Source organism: Clupea harengus, chromosome 21, assembly GCF_900700415.2.
Source record: "Clupea harengus chromosome 21, Ch_v2.0.2, whole genome shotgun sequence".
Classification (NCBI taxonomy): Eukaryota; Metazoa; Chordata; class Actinopteri; order Clupeiformes; family Clupeidae; genus Clupea; species Clupea harengus.
In genome coordinates this window covers 18,485,424-18,507,499 of record NC_045172.1, presented here as the reverse complement: position 1 = coordinate 18,507,499, position 22,076 = coordinate 18,485,424, and the positions used below count along the sequence as shown (strand labels likewise).

The following is a 22,076-nucleotide window of genomic DNA, read 5'->3' as shown; positions in this document are numbered from 1 at the left end:
AGTTGTACTGAATACCACTGATAGTGCTCCAATGGAAATGTATCTTAACCTGCATAATAATACTTTATATATAATAATATGACAAGCTCTATATGTGTGTGTGTGTGTGTGTGTGTGTATGTGTGTGTGTGTGTGTGTGTGTGTGTGTGTGTTTTCTGTATCTAATCAGCAGCAGTCTGCAGCCTTAAGGGAGGGGGGGTATCAGGGCCCAATTAAAAGGGGCATTCCTGGCATGCTTTCTGAGGGATAAAAAGAGTTACTTGTTTTCTCTCTCTCCCTCTCTCACTCTCTCTCTCTCCCTCTCTCCCTCTCTCTGTTTCTCCCCCTCCCTCTTTCCTTTTTTACACGGTTTATTTTCTTCACTGCCTCCCCCTTGATGTTTAATTGGTCTGGGATTCGGCGCGGAGCGGCATCGGGTAGCTTTTAGTTTTTCCCCCAAGCGTGTCTAACCGCCCTGCCACAGGGCAAAGGTCACATGACCCACCCCCACCAGACCAACACCGCGTTGAACGACGCGGAAGGTTGCACGGGGTCGTTCCGCTAACGGGATTCACTCCGTGACCGCCGGTGAGGCTGCCACCACGCCGGTGAAAGACGGAGGAGAGATGTGGAGAGAAAGAAGGAGAGGTGTGTCGAACAGCAAGGTGCCCCAGAAAGACGTCTTGTGGGTCCTCCTCCCCGGCCGACACCGGCTCACTCACTCACTCAGCGGGGGAGGAAGCACTTGACACATAAACGCCCAGACCTCCAGGAGGGAAGAAGGAGGAGGCGGGAGGAGAGGGGTTTCCTGTCGGGAGGAGGCGAGGAGAGCCGGTCGTGTCCGGGCACGCAGCGCCTCCTGAGGCATCCCCGTCTCTCTCCTTCAGGTCACCGTCTCTCTTTAAGAAGGACAACAAGCTGCTGACCTGTTTGAGGTGTGCTTTCAACAGCTTTCAGGTGCCTCTGAAATCCACCATTTAAACACCTTAACACCAAGTCATTACCTAAGAACCCACACTCTACACTCAAAGACCAGCCATGGGGATCAGCGGTGATTTCCTATAAGCCATCTACCATAACTGTCTGCCAGCTCACAATATAGACATGAAGGGGATGCTCTACATTCAGGTGTCTGCATTAGTCAACCGGTTACTTTATATGACCAACGGAAAAACATGAACTCGAACTAGCATCAGTATTAACAAGTAATACACAATATGAATTGCAGTGGTCAATGCTTGCGTGTTAACTACTGCAAGTATTGTTGGGTAAATGCAGATGATGTCCAATCACAATTTAATTTTAGTGTCTGATTGCATTAAGAGGTCTGAGATTCAGTGTTGTTTCTACAGTCTATCTCCGCCCGTAGACGTGTGGCTGAACCTGCTTGTCTGGCTCACCTGTCTTGTAGATCTCGTAGCGCAGCGAGAAGCCGGCGCCCTGGTGGGCGTAGTCGGAGACAAACTTGATGAAGACGGTGGGGCCGGAGGAGATGATGGGCGGGGGGGCGATGTTGCTGCAGTGCTTCCCCAGCAGTTCGGCTGCCTCCGAGTTCCCGTCGTGGATCTCGATGTAGTCATACCTGACACACAGGAAGACAACGATTAGTCAAGACTGACCTCTCACCCCACATCACCTGAGGTGTATATTCCACTTTCAGTCACATACCCAGAGGAAAGCATTCCACTTTCAGAGAGCAAACATCCATCCACAGCTGCATTTTTTCCCTGTCATCTTATTCGCTAATGATTACTATTTTCTGTTTAACTTCTTTTTAGAGAGAAAATGGCTGGAGTATTACTTTAATCCTAACCTTTTACATTTCAGTAAATATCACGTAGATGCTGGCTCCATAACTGTGGATAACCATAAGCAGCGCTTTGTGAGAGCAGACAGCTCAGGGTTGTTTTTCTAACCTTTATTAAGGAGAACAGCTCAGGGGCCTAACAGCATGGCCCTAACCTTAAAAAAATAATCACCAAATTAAACAGCCAAGGCTGTAGGGCCTGGCAGGGGCCAGGGTTTGCTGCATTGTGATAAACAAGAGCACAGGGGATTTTCCCCAGGAAAGAAATAAGAGAGAACTAGAGGACAAATATCTCATCAAATGAAACAGGAAAGCACAAACATTGATTTTTGAAAGGAGAGCAAGAGAGAGTGAGGGTATGAAAGGATGTCTGACATAAATGTGATATAAACTGTGAAACCCACGATTCCCAAGTTGCAAAAGTCGAGACGGCAGTAGAAATACCAAAAGGGAATACAGGCGAAGAGAAAGAAGGGGGAAAAAAAAGAAAAAAAACAATGGAACAAATATGTGGTAGACAAAACCAAAAATTTGCTCTAATTTGAGCTGGCTTGACCTTTGAACTGCTAACTGCCCCGCTGCCTTTCCCACAACAAACACACATTCTTGGGTGTCACTTCAGAAACACATGGAGGCTGACTTGCAAGGGCCTGGACAAGTCCCACCTGGCTCCCTAGAATCAACTCACACATTCTGTGGTCACCGGACCAGAGCTCCCAAAAATATACTTCACACTTGTCACCTCAGCTCAGACAGAACAATGTAGCAGAAATACCCATTCGTTTGTTCCGTGGAATGCCAAAGTCTGTATGTGTGTGTGTGTGTGTGTGTGAGTCATGCATATGTGTGTGTGTGTGTGTGTGTGTGTGTGTGTACGTGTGTGTGTGTGCGTGTGTGTGTGTGTGTGTGTGTGTGAGGGTGTGTCTTCACATTCTTGTTACAAATCTAAGGAGAGACTGACCACTCCAGAAAAGGGTCGAACAGTATGGCTCCACAGGGACTAATTTAACCCTCAAATATGCCTCTTTTCCTCTCCCACCCTCTCCCATTCATCACATTCTCCTCATCCTCCCATATCCTCCTCTCTCCTCTTTCTTCCCCTCCCCATACCCTTTTGGTCTCTCCTCTACCTTCTCTCTTCTTCAGTCCTCTCCTTCTTTTCTCCTTCTTTTCTCTTTCCCCCTCCTCTCCAGTCTCTCTTCTCATCCATCCCTCTCACACTCTCCTTTCTTCTCCACTCCATCATTTCCTTCCTCCTCTTCCCTTTCCTTCCCTGTCACCTCATCTCCTCTCCTCCTCTTGACCCCCTGCTTTCCTCTCCTCTCCTCTTTGCCTTTCTTCCTTCCACACCTCCTTGTTCTCGTGTTCTGCTGTTCTAATGACACAGTCAGTCTGCTTGTCTGATAGGGGCCCAGCGTAAAGCTCATCTCATTTCAGAAGACGGGAGACAGGGGGGATTATGTTCCGCCTGATGTTCTGCAAACTAAGCTGACAGCTCAGGGGGAGAAGACTGCCTCGCCCCCCGTGGTATTAAACTATGTATTACAAAATCACACATGCATTTTGAATGACTGACGAAAACATATAGAACAAGCAGGCCACAGTGGTAGAAATGTGTTAAAACACTTAGCAAAAACATGTATAAAATGTGTCAGCGTCTCGCTCCAGGTTTTTAGAAAATCTGACAGCATCTTACACTGACTCACGATAGGAAGTCAACTGATTCATATGCCCACACATTCTCATGGAGGAGTTTGGAGAAATCTGTGTCCACACAACATGCGTGACAGAGGCAAGACAGAGCTCCGCGCTGAGCACTTGCCCTAAATCTCCCATGAAGCACAGCAGCGGCGGCAACAGCAGCGCTGTCTCCCATCATGCTTTGCCGCGGGCGCTCCAAGTCAGACTCCGCAGCCTTGTGTCAGCGGAATGGCTCTAGCCATGTGTTCGAGCCTTCGCCTCTGAACCCGACAGAGGATGAAGACATAACATAGCTCATTTAAGCCCTCTCTGCCCCTTATTTCCCTCTTCCCCTTCTCCCTCCCTCTCTCTGCCCCTCTTTTCTTTCTCTCTTTGTCTGTCATCACACACACTCAAGTGGTGCTTTTTTTGAGTGACACGGTGCCGGCAGTTATGCAGCCTGCAGCAGATTGGGAGTGCAGTAGAGAGAAAGAGAGAGAGACTTAAAGACAGAGAGACAGAGAGAGAGAGAGGGGGGGGGCTGAGAGCAGGGAGAGAGAGAGAGAGAGAGGGAGAGAGAGAGAGAGAGAGGGAGAGAGAGCGAGAGAGGGGCTGAAACAGAGAGAGAGAGAGAAAGAGAGGAACTGAGAGAGAGAGAGAGAGAGGGACTGAAACAGAGAGAGAGAGAGAAAGAGAGGAACTGAGAGAGAGAGAGAGAGAGAGAGAGGGACTGAGATCAGGGAGGTCTGCTTGAGAACCTGACACTGCCCCCAGCCCTCTCCGTCTGACAGAGTAAGACAGGTGTCCCCGAAGTTTCCCAAATTCTGCCCCCCTTGTGGCCCACTACTCCTGCAGGTACGCGGGGTATCTTTAGACCCCGTGCCCCTGCTTGGCCCTCAAGAGGCCCCCGCTGCCTAACCCCCGGCCCCCCAGGCTAATTAAGTCACAGACGGAGCGCACTGGCACACTGAACCCCTTTTGCAGACTTCTGTTACTGGTGACCTCCTGCTTACTAGGATTTCATGTCTTGCGGGTGACCATGAAGGAGGTTTATGGCACTTAAGACTACAATTCCCAAGATTCATATTTTTGTCTCAATTACTGCTAATATCTCCACCACAAGAGACAGTGGCAAAATCCTGACATCTGTCCCAAATGAATGACATCTGATATACAAACACACACACACACACACACACATACACACACACACACACACACACACACACACACACACACACACACACACAGACTCGGTATGCAGGCTCTCACACACATTAAAAAACACAACTGAGCACACAAAGCCAAGGATAAAAGCCTCCAAACAAGCCGCTAGCATAATTAGGTTGTAATTGATTTTGTCGAGAGGTTCTGCTAGCTCTTGGATTAGCCATGACGAGTGAGTGTCAGATGTGGGTATTGATCAGCTCTCTGAAGTCTGCTAAGGTCCTTGATGTAAGTGTGAGAGCATTTGAGGGAAAGAGAGCGAGAGGGAGGAAGAGAGTGATAAAGAGACGGAGGGGGAGAGAGAGAGCGAACAAGGGATATCTCTGACAGACCCGAGATCAAAACACTGATCAAGCGCTCAATTACACTCCAGCATCCCCAAACAAACACTCTGAAGCTTCCCAACATCCTAACACAAGGGGATCTTTTTCACAATCCTTCCCATCCCTCTTTTTCCTGTCCTCCATCACTGGAGATGTTTTCTTTAGGATGCAATATTACATTGCGAATACGCAATATTTATATCTTTTAACGAGCACCCATTTTGACCCACTTCACTGACCTTAGATGTAATAATACGGAAGCATACATGAACACTCTTCCAAGAACATGATTACTGGTCTACCAAAAATAAGATCCATTAAAAAAAGACTGTGACCTCTGTATTCATCGTCTCTGGAGACAGAGCCGTCTTTATGGGACTGGAGTCCCCCGGTGTCACGTTCAGACTTGTCCCACTTTAGACCCCTCGCCTGCCCTCCTAACCCCTCCTGCACCTCCTCTCCCCGCCTCCCAGTCAAACGCTAATTGCCTTTCACACCTTCAGTGTTTTTCAAGATTCTGTTCCAGTCCTGCACATTCCCCCAAGGCGCCGGAGCCTTCCCCTAAAGACCAGATTGTCTGGGAGAGAAATATGACTGTGTGCGTGTGTGTGCGTGTGTGTGTGTGTGTGTGTGTGTGCGTGTGAGTGTGTGTATTTGTGTGAAAGAGAGGAAGAGAGAGACGTCAGTCCCTCTACCCTCCTAACACCAGGGTAAAGCCACACCTGACCTCCGCCAATGACATCCCATAAATCCCCAGGCTGACAGCAACTTGTTTGGTGTACATAACCACTCAAAACAGTGTTTAGTCCACATCCTCTCTCCACACGGCTCTGCTTAGCACCCGACCCAGCTCTCTGCCCCTGCACATTTAGGGTAAGCAAGTTCATATGACATCCAGAATAACATTATGCTCGTCTGCCTAATTTGGAATGGCACTTATATTAATTAAAATAGCGCACACAGTCGACTGTGCTGCTTTTTTCCTGCGACAAACGTCCAAATGAAAATTTCGCAATGACAAACTAGCCCAGTCAGCATTTCTTAAGATCAAATGGATTCACAGCAGAACATTTTGTTGCATTCTGTCGATCAATACCGCATGCATCAAACTGAATTCCGCCTCGGCACTTTCCGTAAACAGTTTGGTCAGACGGGGGGCCCCAGGGCCCATCCTTCAGGGCCCCGGCATCTTCTTCATTGTTATTCCATTGTGCTCTTAGCCCCGGCTGTCTGAGTGGAGCCTTTAGCTTAAGCGGTCGCGAGACGCTAAAATTGAAATTAAATAAGACTGAGAACCCACGTTCTCAGGGCCCCGGTATTTTCTCGTTTTTTTTCTCCCTCGTTCCTCCAGGGGACACCCCTAATGAGATATAAGTGCCTCTAAAATATTAAGTAGATGCTGGAGGGGGGGAAGTAATCCCGGTGGACTAAAGTTGGCTGCCATCTTCAATTCGGCCTGGAAACAAATAGCGTCTCCATCTGAACCAGCGCGAGGCTGGGCTCACAGCACACGGATGGATGCGCCTCGCCACGGCTCCACGGCTCCACGGAGTGCAGTTAGGAGGTAGAGGGGGTTTCCACCAACACCATCGATCCATCGATCAGTGCAGGCCCAGTGCAGGAGGGCCCCTCTACTCTCTGCACTTTCTGTGTCTCTGTGCCAGGGGAAATGCCTTGTGTTTTAAAAAAAACATTGAGCATTTTTTATTATCAATATGTCAGTCGATGTCAATGAATAATGGACGAGGTGAGTGAGGTGAGTGTGTGTTTTTCTGTCATCTGTTGACAAATGAAGGCGTCTGTGTGCGGAGAGGACGACGTCTGGAGCCGTCTACAATTACACCCTCCTGGAGCCCCATCACAGCCATCTGGCAACCACTCTCTCTCTCTCTCTCTCTCTCTCTCTCTCTCTCTCTGACTGAAAACCCCTTCACCTGCACTTAAGCCCCCAGCTGACCACTCGCAGCCCTGACCCCTGTGCCAAAGAGCCAGACAACCTCCCAGCCAAACCATGTTAGTGACCGTGTAAGGTGTCTATGTGGTGGCCATGACCCGACCGTCTCCTTTCTGTGTAAGTGTGTGTGTGAGGTGTGTGTGTGTGTGTGTGTGTGTGTGTGTGTGTGTGTTGTGGGGGTGGGGGGGCCGGTCGAGGTGAATGGGGCCCTGGACCATGACCTCACACATCTGAGCGAGTGTGTGTGAGTGTGTGTGTGTGAGTGTGTGTGTGTGTGAGTGAGTGTGTGTGTGTGTGTGTGTGTGTGTGTGTGTGTGTGTGCGAGTGTGCCCATTGATTCCTCATTAGCAGTGGGAAACACACATTGATCCCCTCACTCTGCCTGCCTCTAGGGATGTGTTCACCAGAGAGGTATCACAGTAATGGCCGCCACTGTAGCAGAACTCTCAAGGCTCGGTAGCGCACCACCTCAGCTGAACTGACCTGGAGAGGAGCCCAGCACGGGTGGTGTGTGTGTGTGTGTGTGTGTGTGTGTGGGGCGCTTAGTGTCACTTAGTGTGTGTGAGTGTTTCAGTCTTAGTGTGTGTGAGTGCGTGAAAGCCAGGTCTACATACCAAACATCCCATTGCAATGATATATTGTAAAGGCAGGTGTGAGTGTATTAGAGTTGTGTGGACTTTAGAGTGTGATGTTACACTGCAGTCATATATTGTGAAACTGTGATAATACAGACCCAGGAATTGCTAGAGATGTTACTTTGCTATCCTAGCATTCACAACTTCACATTCATGAAGTGTGTGCGTGCGTGTGTGTGTGTGTGTGTGTGTGTGTGTGTGTGTGTGTGTGTGTGCGGTGGCGTCTCACTGTGTGCGGGTGTGCGAGTGAGTGAAAGGCTCATTTAAAGTGTGGATCAGCGGGGTCCGTGTTTCCTGTTTGTGCCCGTGTGGAGGCGTGCGGCGCTAATCTCACACTGAGCAGCGTGCACACAAACACGTATGAGATATAACACACACACACACACACACACAGACACACACACACACACACAAAAACACACACACACAGCAACCACACAGCCACAGAAAAAGAGAAGCAGGTAGACGTGAGAAAAGGAGTGGGGGATTATTGACTATAAGCAATATATAACGGCAAGCTGTAGAAAGGCAAGTGGAAGAGAAACAGAAAAAAAACAGAGGGGATCCAGAAAGAGAACAAAAACAACCTGATTCTCCCTCTGGCCATATAAGCCTTCCTAGGTACCAGAGGGAGAAAGAGAAAAGAGGGGAAACAAAGAAGGACGAATAAAGGAAACGGCAGATGATGAAAGGAAAGAGGGAGATAGGGATGCAGAGGCAGCTTTAGCCTCACCACCCCCTAACCTTCTCACCCCCCCCCTCTCACATCTCCACCATCTCCACCATCTCAGCACTCCGATCACATCAAACGTATAGCCACGGCGCTTCATCTGGCTTTTATTGCATTTTTGCCCCATCAATCTGCTTACGGCCCCCGGAGGCAGGAGCCATTTGGCATGGGGCCGGAAACTTCCAGAAGCAAATTCGCAATCGAAGTGCCACCTTTAGATGCTGGGCAGAGGGTTCCTGATCGGAAAGATTTGATCGCCAGCCGCAGCATAGGCACTTAAGTTAAATATGGAAGCCGATGGATTAGATCCCATTTAGATACATTAAAGGTAACAGGGCGGTTGAGGCGGTTAGGCACACACACACACACACACACACACATATACACACACTGACGCCCACACACACACAGGCACACACAAAATGATTTTGACCTTGGCTCGGCCAAGTAAAGACTTTCCCCGGGTTACGTATTCCACATGCAGGACTTCTCAGATCTTTCTTGGGAGATGGAAAGATTTGCCGGCCCCTCGGCAGGCATGGGCAGGGGTGCGGGCGTGGGCGGAATGTAAATGTGATTGCGTGCGTGAGTGAGTTTGTGTGAGTGTGTGAGTGTGTGTGTGTGTGTGTGAGTGAGTGAGTGTGCAGTTCTGCTGGGAGCCGAGTGACAGGCCGGGCCTCTCAATCACGGCTGGCTGTGGCACACAGGCGGTGACTAACAGTGCGTGGGGCGAGAGAGCGGGAAAGAACAGAGGGGACAGGACAGAAAGGAAAGGAACAAAAAGATGGCAAGTACATATATGGATATTGATTTGTCAACACACACACACACACACACACACACACACACACACACACACACACACACACACACACACACATAAATAGACACACAGACACATTCAGACACACTTCATTGCTAACACAAATGTGTCAGTCATCCCTATTAAATACCAAAATAAAATCTTTCTAGGTGCCAAAGGGCTACTGAGGTCCACTTTGGAGGGAATGATGAGCATGTGAGTGTGTGTGTGTGTGTGTGTGTGTGAGTGTGTTTGTGTGTGTGTGTGTGTGTGTGTTTGTGTGTGTGTGTGTGTGTGTGTGTTTGTGTTTTTTGTGTGTCTGTGAGTGTGTGTGTGTGTGTTTGTGTTTTTTGTGTGTCTGTGAGTGTGTGTGTGTGTGAGTGTGTGTGTGTGTGTCTGTGAGTGTGTGTGTGTGTCTGTGAGTGTGTGTGTGTGTGTGTGTGTGTGGGCAGTGAGGGCAGTGGGGGTGTTGAAGGTTAAGAATGGCTGTGTGCTTTGCGTCTCCGTTTACGCAGATCAGATGCGGACCACCGGCTGTAGTCACCCCTCAGAACAACAACTGGTGCGTACAGCTCAATCTCTCTCGCACACACGCACAGACACACACACACACGCACACCCACACAACTACACACACTCACTCCGTCCAACCAGCACTGCAAAATCTACCAGGGTTCACAACTGTCAATGTTGAGCCCAAATCTTATATAATTATAATACTTCCTCATCCTATTTGTTGGATTACACTAATGCAGGTTTTCCCTAAAAAATGAAATGGTGTAATTTGCTATGAATTTAACATATATTAACTTTACATAACTGTGCGTTATATGTGAGTGTCATTTGGTCTTGTCCTATCTGATTCCACCTCTTATTAGTCTTCATCTCCAAATATTCAGTAACTACTCAATACATATTCCCAATGAGATCTTATCAGTCAGTATTAAATCAGACGTGGTCAAGATTTATCTACTGTGAACTTCTCAAGCCTTTAAAGGTCTGAAAGTAATATGTAGGGGTATATTTATATCAGCCAGTCAGAATGCAGACAATTCTCTCGAAGAAAAACGAACCAATGAGCGGAGTTGTTTTGTTTTTTTCCCTAAACAACCAATGACATCCATCCTCGCTCTCCAAACCAGGTCAGCATTCCATGCGGTTTTCTTTTCCTCCTTTCCTCCTTTTGGCTCAGGGAAGAGGATTCGTCTTTCCTAGCGTTACCTCTGCGTAACCCCAAACACCTCTCTGAGGAAGGTTCCGGATCACGAAAACAAACAGGGCAAGAGAGCGGCCTGGCCAATCAGGCTAGAGCTACTCATGCAGAAGAAGAGAGAACGAGGGAGTGCTAAGCCCCAGACCATCCATCCAAGGACAAACAACAACGAACAAGCTGGGGTGGATTTTTAGGGATGGATGAAATTTTTGGAGGAGGGGGGGGGGGGCTTTCTCTTTTCATTGTATGTTTCATTTCCTTCGTTCCCTAGGGGTACTCGGCCCGCCTTTCCAATGGAGCCGCCCAACCGTAGAGCAACGAGAGAGTGCCAAAGACGCCTGATTTCTCTCAGTCTATCAATAAATAAGGGTTTTCTCTCTCCTCAAGTGGGCCAGTAAAAACAGTCTCTCTCTCTCTCTCCCTCTCCCTCTCTTTCTCTCTCTCTCTCTCTCTCTTCCTCTCTATATCTCTTTCTCTCTGAGGGGATGGGTGTCATCGTGTGTGTGTGGGGGGGGAGTCAAGAGTTTGTCCACCGCCCAATCAATCATGTCCAAGGGCTAATTTGTGTGTTTGGGCAAATGTGTCCACCCACCAGGTGAGAACTTGCTCACAAAGATAAGAAGAGGTTTTGGTTTTTTGAAGTGAGCTAAAGCTCTCCGGTGCATGTGTGTTTTTAAGCTGTAGAGCTCCAGGAGGAAAAACAGAAACAGATTCCTTGGAGACCCTGATTCTGGAAGCCTAATAATAGGAGGAGGCTCTTAGGTTGCCTCTGAGCGATTCGTTTGGAGCGGAGGCCAAATTTGGGGCCTGTGTTCCTCATTTTCCATTTTCTTTCCCTGCTTCTCTCTGTCTCTCTATCTCTCTATCTCTGTGTCGTTTTTTCTTTGAGATTTACCAATGTCTAAAGCATATGCGTAAACTCTAAAACATATGATTGGCCAAAGACAAAAGCTATTCCAATCATGGATCATATTATCGGCCTTGAACACCACCATCAAGTGGTTAGTATGACACTTTTGGATAAACTTCTCGTTCTCTCTTTCTCCCTTCCTTTCTTGTCTTTCGTTCTCTCCATATTTCTTATTGTCAGTTTACCCTTAGGCACTCTTAGTTTTCAACTGGACACACATACGCACACACACAGACACAGAGAGAGAGAGAGAGAGAGAGAGAGAGAGAGAGAGAGAGAGAGATGCTCACACACACACAAACACAGAGAGAGAGAGAGAGAGAGAGAGAGAGAGAGAGAGAGAGAGAGATGCTCACACACACACAAACAGAGAGAGAGAGAGAGAGAGAGATGCACACACACACAAACAGAGAGAGAGAGAGAGAGAGAGAGAGAGAGAGATGCACACACACACACACACATACCTGCAGTCCAGTTTCTCCAGCTCAAAGTGCGGGTTGAAGTTGAGGGCGATGCGCTGCGAGGGCTCGGGCGCGGTGATCACCCACTGGCAGCTCTGGTGAGGGGAGTACTCCAGCGGGTACCCGGGAGAGGTGATGTAGCCGGCCTCGCTGGCATCCACCTGCCCGCCACACCGCACAGCTACGAGAAGAAGAGGAGAAAGAAGAAGAGGGGGTTATGATGGATGAATGCAAACTTGAAGATAGTGACACATTTCGTTTTTTCTGATAGCTAGCTAAGAGTGATGCAGAAACGCGGGACAACAAAAGCCTTAGCATGCGGTGTGTCACGGCACTAATGTATTCACCAATCACAGTCTGCCTCTTTTGTGTTTGGTGCCACATCTTGCAAGCGTTGTTTTCCGAGAGCGAATGTTGATTCAAATATGACAAGGCAGCTTATTTTAGGCGGATACCATTTTTGAGAGAGACATCTGCGCTGTTAATCAAAGTTGCCCTGAATCAGAGAGTGAAGGCATGTACAAAGGGAGTATTTTAGGTGCAGAGATATTGTGTGGCATAAAAATGAGACGCGTTTTACCATCTGAAACTTTGTCATGACCATAAATACAATTGCAGCAATATGGCCACAGGCCTAGAAATCTCGCACTCACTGTGAGTGCTGTCTCCACAACCTCTTGCCCTCATCTCTGAAACCCACCAACAACATGGTCCACATGAATGGCAGCAATCATCCAATATTAGGAGTCATTTGGAGATCTTATCGCTCTGTCTTTTTCTTTGACTCCCCGGAACAATGGATAGCCAATGGGGAGGCTCCAAGGCAGAGACAGGAAGTGACACGCAGACGGTCTGTCTGGGGGTTCGGGGGGGGGGGTCACCCCGATTCTGTAATGAGATCCCGCTTAACAAAAGCCTCCATTCTTGGGGAGTCCCTCCGAAGACGAGAAAGCTTTCTCTGTTGGCCGTTATCTCACGCAAACACACATAACACGCATGCTAACACTGCCACAAATAATAACTCGGGTGCTCCCTTTGTAGACACACATACACACACAGGCATGCACACATACAATCACACACACACACACACAATCACACACACACACACACAGACACAAAGTATCGTTCATTATTATTCTAAATGGAGACCTGATTAGGAGACAGAAATACTTTTTTGCTAAAGCAGTTCACCATGACAACCGTGCTTAGGGTTGTTTAACTCTGTCCATGCCCGATCCCCGAATCCCATTTCCACAAATCAAGAAAAAATGACTCTGAATTAAAAGTGGGCCACATCAAACGTCTATTAATCTTTTTCATTTTAATCAGTTTGGGATTAAATAGACTGCACATAGCCCACACATGAAAAAACAATACAAAAACCAGCTGTAAAATGCTGGCACACACAGACACACACAAACCGACACACACACACACACACACACACACACACTCAGACAGTCTCTCCCACACCACAGTGTGGCTCAGCAGGAGATACTGGAACCCTGCGTTCACAGGAATAGAGAAGTTTGATTGACAGTTCTGGGTCTGATGTTGGCTTTCAAAAAAGATGTGAACAAGATTGAGCCCATTTCTTTTCCAGACGCAAGGAGCCCGCTAGAACACGGCCCTTTCTCAAGCTCTGACAAACAGGGACCGAACAAACGAAGGAGAGGAGGAAGGAGAAAAGGAGAGAGAGAGCGAGCGAGAGATAGAGAGAGCCAGAGAGAAAGAGGGCATATTCCCCACTCACACCGGAGTGTGCTCACCACAATAGTGCTGAGTGCAGCAGCTATTTTTCCCCCTGACGCGTCAACGTGTCAATCAATGCACAGAGCTCAGGGCGTTCAAATATAATGGAGTTCATCTAACATGGCCAGGGCTATTAGGTCTTCAGAGGCAAACCTGAGACGAGGTGGGGTTCTCCGGGATGAAAAGCAGATACTGGCTCATAAGTCATCCGTCTCTGTGTGACATCTCATCCAAACACACACACACACACACAAACTGACGCTAACACTAACACACACTCACTCACACCAACACGCGCGCGTGTTCATTCTCTATTCATCCATCTTCATCGCACGTCTCTCTCCCTCGGTGCAATGAAACCGCACTAGAATGGAGAGACACATCCTGCAGCACAATGGATTGCCAGAGTTCCATTCCTCTTCTATCTCTCTCTCTCTCTCTCTCTCTTCCCTGTCTGCCTGCCTGCCTAAGCTTCCGAACACAGCCGGGGAAGGGCGCCTGTCGCCGTAGTAGCGTGTTCAAAGCGGGTGCCGGGGATCCGTCAGGGGCCTGGGCAGGGAGATAAAGCCATTTGGAGAATCTTGCCAACTCAACAGTTTCCACCACGCCTGCCTTCCAGGCAGGGGGAGGGCGGCAGGAGACGGGGCCAGTGAGAGACCATTAAAACCTGGGCTATTCTCATGGAGCAGTGCACAGCTATGGAACTCCACTGGGAGACTGTACATGTGTGTGTGTGTGTGTGTGTGTGTGTGTGTGTATGTGTGTGTGTATGTGAGTGAGAAAATAACTGTTGACCTCAGCTCATATGCCTGTGTATGCCTAAGTACATGTGTTAAACATGTGTGCAAGCTCACCCCTGAGTATTAGTTTATGTGTGTGTGTGTGTGTGTGTGTGGGTGTGTGTGTGTGGGTGTGTATATGCCCCAGCATGTCCATGTGCCAATGTCTGTGGATGTGTGTGTGTTTGTGTGTGTGTGTGTGTGTGTGACTGCTGGTACTAATTCCTATTAACAGAATTATCTCTGTGCCGGGGCGTCACCGTGGCGATAAGTTGCCAGCGTGCGGAGGGGCTATGATAAATCTCTCCATCATTCTCTGGCGCGCACCTTAATTAAAAAGTGCTATCGCCCGCGGAGAGGAAATCAGCAGCCATCCATTCATCCCCTCATCCCTGCACCGAGCCAGGGATGAATCCAGGGGCAATGCTCTCTCTCTCTCTTCCACTCTCGTTCTCTCTTTCTCTCTCTCTCTCTATCTCCCACTCTCATTCTCTCTCTTTCTGTCTGTCTTTTTGCTCTTTCTCATTGTCTCTCTCACTCGCTCTGACTCCCCGCTCTGACTCCCCATTTTTCTGTTTTTAATCAAAGCATTCCACACAAGACTGAATTGACAGAGCGAGAGAGAGAGAGAGGGAGAAAGAGAGAGAGAGAGAGAGAGAGAGAGAGAGAGAAAGGGGAGGGAAAATGGAGCACAGAAGAAAAAAAATCCTATTTCTGTTGCCCTCCTTATTCGCTTTTTAATCTGCTAATATTTCTGTTGCCTTTGTAGGGTGGTGTTGTTCCTTTCACAGCCCTTACAGTACCTGCCCATTCAGGAAACGAACCACCCGGATAGCAGGCAATGCCAGTACAGGTCTGGGCCGTATCTGGGCCGTATCTGGGCCAGAATCTGATCCAGAATCCAAACGGTGGTCCTGAACATGTGGTTTTCCACACTGTATACTCTATGCCCACTTGAGATCCCTGCTCTGTGTACACATCTAAATCTGATCTAATGGTTACAGAAGCTGATGTTCTAAGTGTTTGCGCAGATGTACAGTGTGCTCGTCACAAGCGCACGCTTAGTCAAAGGAAGCGCGTCTAGACATCTGATTCATTTATTGTGTATTTCAAGGACATTTCTGTCATCATCCAGAACTTTACACAGTTCATGTTGACATCCCAAAACCTCCCTCTGCAATGTTGTAATAACACATACAAACACACACATGCATACACTCACAGACACACACACACACACACACGACCATATACACCCACTCATTCACGCCTACACTTTGTGAAGACCTTTAAAAGCTCTTGAATGGGGACTGGCATTTGCATTATTTATGCCTGCCTTAGTTTTAATCTGTGTTTAATTTAACCCCAATCACTTTAGCGGGCCGCTCCGTCAACCTGCACGGCACAGCCCTGGCCTGCTCCTTGGCCCCACAATGCAAATTTCTGACCTTGTTTTCACACATCTACACTCACTCCGCAGTCTGCTATCCCTACATAGTGTTTTCACACATCTACACACACTCCACAGTCTGCTGATGGGGAGAAAGGTCCAGCATGTTAGTCAGAGTATGTGTGCATTTGTGCATGGGAGTTTGCATTCTATTGTATTTGTAATGGTGTGTGTGTGTGTGTGTGTGTGTGTGTGTGTGTGTGTGTGTGTGTGATGCAAGTGTGTCCTGAGCGTGTCTATGTTAATACGTTTCCATGTGTGTTTACACGTGTTTGCTTGCTGACATGTATGACTGGACTTGCGTGCCTACATCTCTGTTTGCCCAACATGGTGGATGAGTAACAGCACATGTCATGCATGCCATCGGGCAGAGTCCTGTCCTGTCGCGCTCTCTGTGGCAGCTCCGTCTTGAAGGGTGACCAGCCTGTGGCGCCCACTGCCCGCCATTACTCGCGCTCACTCTGCCTGGATGACTGCCACTTAAGGATGTGTGTCTATGTGCTGACTGAGTGTTTGGTTTGTGTGTGTGTGTGTGTGTTGGTCAGTGTGTGCCAGCTGTAGATTACACAATGGAGTTGGGGCGGGGGGTCTTAAGGGCCTTTTTGGACTTTCCCACATGTGAGAAAGAGGTGTGTGTATGTTTGTGTGTGTGTGTGTCTGAGAGAGAGAAGTGTGTGTGTGTGTGTGTGTGTGTGTGTGTGTGTGTGTGTGTGTGTGTGTGTGTGTGTGTGTGTGCGTGCGCGTGCATGTGTGTGTGCGCCTGTGTGTTTTTAAGTGAGAGTGTGTGGCACAGCCTTGAAATAGATAGCATGTTCTGTAGCTTGGTGAGCTGATTGCAGTAGGAGGAGTCAGTGCAAGGGCTGTGCATGTGCCTTCTCTCATCTACTCCTCTCTTTTCTGTCTTTTCCGTTTCTCCTCCTCTGCTCTGCTTTCCTCAGGTGTTTCTGATATTAAGTCTGGAACATTGTAACTACTGGCAGGCACACACATACATGACAAGAAGCTTCCAAACGTTTTCCATCTGGTTCCGATCCCCCCTCAGCTTGTACTCAGGTATACAGTGAGGCCAAAACATGTCCTTCATCCACAATAAGCTCAGAAGAAGTGCTTAAAAGGGGCCAACTTGGCTAAAAAAATGGTTTTCCACAAATTAATCTTGGTACAGCGCACATACGGCAGTCAAAATGTCCTGCTCAAACGAACGTTGAACTGGCACCCAAAGAGAGAGCAGACGCCACGTCCGGATCAACCAGCCGTCAGAGACGTGAAGAGGATAAGCATCCATCATACGGGAGGGGAACTCCGTCTTTAGGCGTCAACGTGGTGATACATAAACATGCACTTATACAGGAACGCATGGCGACAGCCAACCAATCAATTTAGGGTGTTTCATTATGTATCACAATAGCCTAAATTCATGATGACCCAGTTGAGTATTCTAACAGGCGTCAGCCCAAAGCAGACGTTGCTATAGAAAAAATATGAACTATTCTATTATTATTGTGGAAACAATGCATCAGTGTACCAGACCAGCATTTCCTTCCCTTTCAGAGTTTTGGCGCGTCTCGACAACATGCAGTTACGCACGCAGCGGGGATGTGGACGCAGCCCGTGGGAGTATTTCCCGACCGGGACCACATCGATATCTTGTAATCACCGTGACGGCAGTGTACAGGGCAGTGTAGTATGTATGGGATGTAAAGGGTAGTCTTGAGTTATGTCCATATATGGCCACACATTTTATCACGCAAAGTTATCCCTTGTTTCAACTCGTGAAAATTGCTTGAATGGATTTTACAATAAACGCAACGCATCAGTTTTTATGTCTTCTCTCCAGCACTCATTTGAATTGATTTACTTCAGTGCCGTTTGGAGATATCTCTCTGATGGCAATCTGTGGCGTTTCTCGCTGCAAGAGATGATGGCTAAATTGAACATTGTCAACGCGCTGAGTGGATTCTCAGGAACAAACACACGAGATAAGGCCCGCTTCTAACACATCAAGACTTCAATCTCATGGCAAAGTGGGAAAACCTCCGATAACAAATTCTCAGGGTTAATGACACATATCTCTCCTCTCTGACATTCTGTAACGAGCCATTGTTCTGTCATTCCGGAGAAACACGTTCAAAACACAATGTAATTAAGGCTTCAAAGCCAGCTACAGGCGAGCATGGAAAAGCACAATGGTTGAAGCGGGGGTAAAGTCCGGTCACTTTCAGGATCGCTTTGAGGTGGTGATTGAATCTAGTTCGAGTCGGAGAATACGTTTACTCTCGGATGCAGTGAATGAAAATCAATATACTTATTTCAGGGGAGGACAAGGGCGCCACCGAGAATAAGGTCAATTAAGATGACTGGTCATACAAATGCAGCCTAATAAATATAGATGTGCGTGCTCGTAGATATTCTTACATGCCATTGAGAACCTAAGCAGGCAAACAGAACTAAAGAATAACGAATAAAAAGGACTTCAGAAAAGAATTCATTGTCTAATAGGGAGGCTTCTGTTTTAGTTTTGTTTTAGTTTGTCCGTATAGTTTTGATCACTGACGATGATGTGCAATGTTTTTTCTAATTATCTCAGGGGTCAGTTGACTGTTCGCGAGACGCCTGGAGTTTTGAGATATTTATGGGAATTAAGGGGAAACGATTTACAGTCATATCACCCGGCGTCATGTTACAGTTAAGTCTAAGAACAACAACATGTAAACAATTTGGGACGATGTTTTTTTTTTTTTTTTCAAGTTAAGTTAATGATTTTCGCTTCTAAAATAAAAAAAGGCAAACAATTTGCGTTTTAACTGACACGATAGAATGTCTGGTTTAAGACATTTAAATGATTTGAAGCAAAACAGCACGCCTTCCCATAACAACTCCCGTCTTACGATGAAGAGCCCTGCACATTTCTGAACTCGCCGTCTGTCAGACCATTCATTACCCACTGACTCACTGCTTACGGGTAGCAATCATTTTACAGATGTCCCTTTCGGTGGAAAATTTGTCAGGGATTACTGAAAAGGATTAGCCAACTGAACCGCCATCATCAGCACAAATGGACGATATATTAATCCTTTATATTGCAGGACCGGGTGTTTCATTGCATAATTTTAGCTAATAATTTATACAAACAGGTATCTACTTCTCATGCATTACGGTGTCTGTTTCTAACGTGTGACTAGGCGGACCATTATTCATACGTCCAGTTATCTTTCCTTCCAGTACTTCTTATGCTTTAAGTTTGGGGTGGAGTAAATGCATAATTGGCATTTTGTAGCATATGGTAGTGATCATTAGTGGAAGGCTGGGCCACTGCATTTTCATACTTGAGTGGAATCGACTTCAAACAGATGCAACGCGTCAACAACAACAAAAATCGAATTTGGAACAGACTTAGCACAACCATAGTATTGGAGAGGAAATATTCGTATGATTAGTAAGGTGCTGAATTGTGAGAGGTGAATTAACTGATAAGAGATTTCAGAGGGAACTCATGAATACATGTGATTGTAGGATGCAGGCAGGCAACACTAACTTACCTTCTTCACTGTGCACTTTCAGTGTCAGACAAAGAGCTAATAAAAATCCAAACAATGACGATAAAATATCCATCTTGCAAAATATGTTGCCGCTAATGTCTTGCAGCTGTTGGTGTTGTTTTGTTAATTCTTGCTTCCCCTCTCTTTGATATCCTACAAATACAAAGAGAATTGTACTTGTCCCATAAATAACTGTGTATCAACTAAATGTGTTAAGGATGATAGCTCAAGGTAGTTTGGTTCTGTAGCATGAGTCTTTCAACTTCTCCGTTGAATTTCAGCCTTGGGTACGTTTCGTGGAAATCAAACGGCAGAAGACCGTTCGCAGAGAGGCAGTCGCAGCCCGTCTTTCAACTGTATCAGGGAAAAGACGTCTATCTGTTCGCGGACATACTGCATGTCAGTAGCAATAAAACGTATTCCTTGTATTGATGACTGGAGATTTGCCCAGGTTTGATAGCTCCATTGCCACCTCGGGCTCGTAGAGTTTGACGTTTTCCCCAGGAGAATGCTTGAAGAGTAGCTCCCAGTTACCTCCAAATCTGCGGGCGATGCCTTCCCCCTTGGAGCAGCAGTCCGTGGTTGCTTTATAAATTCTGCAAGTCATCAAATAAAATAGTTTAGATTAAAAGATCGCGCAGATGAATGCAGTCCCTGCGCTACAGTTTCCCCACTTTTAAATACAGGTTGTGTTCACGTTGTACGTGACAAGGTTGAGCTGACTGTAGCGCACCTCCGTTCCGTTCAGTCTCCCCTCGCAGTCTGGTATCGCTCTGCACGCTGCTCCGTCAGTAAAGCCTGGCCGTCGAGGTAGCGTGCGTGTGTGTATGTGTGTAATATCATTTCAGAGCAGAGCAGCTATCGCATTACAGTCAGCGCCTTGACCCGCCTCCCCTCGCTCGCTGATTAGAGAGCACGGAGGGCGCACACACTCTCGCTCGCTCTCTAAATACACACTCTGAACGCGAGCACACGTGTAGAAGAACTCACACACGGACACACAAAGCCGGCACACACTTCGGCGACCACCTATCAAAGTTATACATTTAAAATGACTGAGACGTGTTCAGAATTGCTGACATTAAAATGTTGTCTCCCTCATAAAAGACCTGTGCCAAGAGCAAAAAGAACACTGAAGGGCAGGATAAGTGGCTGCATGGCGGATGAAAGGTTAAAATGCCAACTGGGCATCACTGAAACATATTCAGAATTAGACAATATCTCAGAGTTATATCGGAAAGGAAACATAGCACGCCATTAGCAAAAAACTAAATACATCTCTTTATTTCACTCGTCTGTAAACTGAGCTTTTGGTGAGAACTAAACAGAACACAAGCGACCCTTATCAGAGGCAACGGTTTAATATCTCCTCTTCCAGTCAAACACGCTTGGCACCAGGGTTGGTATATTTCAGAGCCTCGGTAATACAGTATCTTATGAACTTGTGAAGAAAGAAGTGGAGCGGGCTACCGGGAGAAAGCAGAGCAGAACTCGATAGGTTTCGCACCCTATCCCACATCAGACGCTCGCCTCGCACGGTTAAAGATTGAGATGGCGTGTGTTTTTGGACCCGCCCGCAGAGTAGAACCCGCCCTGGCACGGCCCAAACGTTGCTCTGCAATCAGAAGGGAACTAACTACAGAGAAGCAGGCAATTTAATAACACACTGGGTGCCTCCAGTACCCAAAAATACATCGCTGAGAAGCGTTTTCTGCCTATCCAGCCAGCCCGCATGCCGACTGTTTACAGTAGGGTACATTAGGCGGGGAAGTGCTGAGGGTGCGTCGCATTAGCGAGCAGTTACAGGCTTGAGAAATGGGGAAACAATGTAGTTCTGAAAGTCAAACTGACATTTTATCAAGGACAGAGAAAGACAGCCACGTTGCCCTCCGCCCATGGACAGTGTCGTCTAAATATGGTCTAGGGCTCTAATTATACCTAAATAGGTCTATATTGGACATTTGGCTCAGCGTATATATATATACGAAAGGGCTGGCTAAAATACAAATGCTGAATCGTTAACACTACAAATGGGTACTGTTTTTTTCTGAAATGTTATTGTTATTCTTTTTGTCCTGGTGTCCTCTATGACAGGTCAAGCGTAGTAAGCATGTGATGGTCGCATGCCCTTAGACACTCATGTGTCACGGCCCTGCAGTGAACGTGGCTTCGCATCACAGGGCTGTCACTCACAGACTACCCACTGACGACCTCAGGGAGACCACTGTCATTTCACTACACTCAAAAATTCTCTCAATCACACTGCCATTAGCCAATACCATGAGGGAGAATTTGCCAGCCAGTAACATGATTGGCTGAGTGGTTCCTGCTCCTGCCACTCCTCTATCCATGTGTCCTGAAGCTGTTTGTCTGCTTAGTCTCCAGTGGTGCCATAGGGTGTACAATGTACATCTATGTCAAGTTGTCTGTGCTCTCTCTGTCTGTCTGTCTCTCTGTCTCTCTCTCTATCTCTCTCTGTCTCTCTCTCTCTCTCTCTCTCTCTCTCTCTGTGTGTGTGGGGGTATACATGTTGGATGAGTGTGTTTTTGAGCGCACGTGCGTGTATTTGTATTCGTGCATGTTTTTGTGTTGGAATGGTATGTGTGTGTGTCTATGTTGGGCTGGTGTGTGTGTGTGTTTGTGTGTGTGTGTGTGTGTGTGTGTGTGTGTGAGACAGTATGTGTTTTGTACCCGACTGCCCACTGTTTCCCTCCTTACCTTCTCTGCCATACTAAGGACACAGAGAGCTCTATTCACACAGACATCAGGTCTTTCTCACTCAACACCCCTCGCTCCATAAGAGAAACAACAGACTCACAACTACCGTGATGT

The 22,076-nt window shown here is 47.3% G+C and overlaps 1 protein-coding gene across 3 annotated transcripts in view; it reads right to left on the bottom strand.

Annotated features, from left to right (window-relative positions):
* Positions 1 to 20,736, bottom strand: part of nrp2a (neuropilin 2a) — a 68,258-nt gene extending 47,522 nt beyond the window's left edge. For 2 of the 3 annotated variants that reach the window (XM_012833648.3, XM_031559071.2), the window contains exons 1-3: positions 19,245 to 20,736; positions 11,725 to 11,902; positions 1,380 to 1,561 (exon numbers count right to left, since the gene is read on the bottom strand). In XM_012833648.3, coding sequence (XP_012689102.2) covers positions 1,380 to 1,561; positions 11,725 to 11,902; positions 19,245 to 19,317 — 433 coding nt within the window. In that variant the 5' untranslated portion in view covers positions 19,318 to 20,736. The remainder of the gene's footprint in view (positions 1 to 1,379; positions 1,562 to 11,724; positions 11,903 to 19,244) is intronic. The other variant, XM_031559069.2, reaches the window with a different exon arrangement.
* Between the last annotated feature and the right edge of the window lie 1,340 nt (positions 20,737 to 22,076).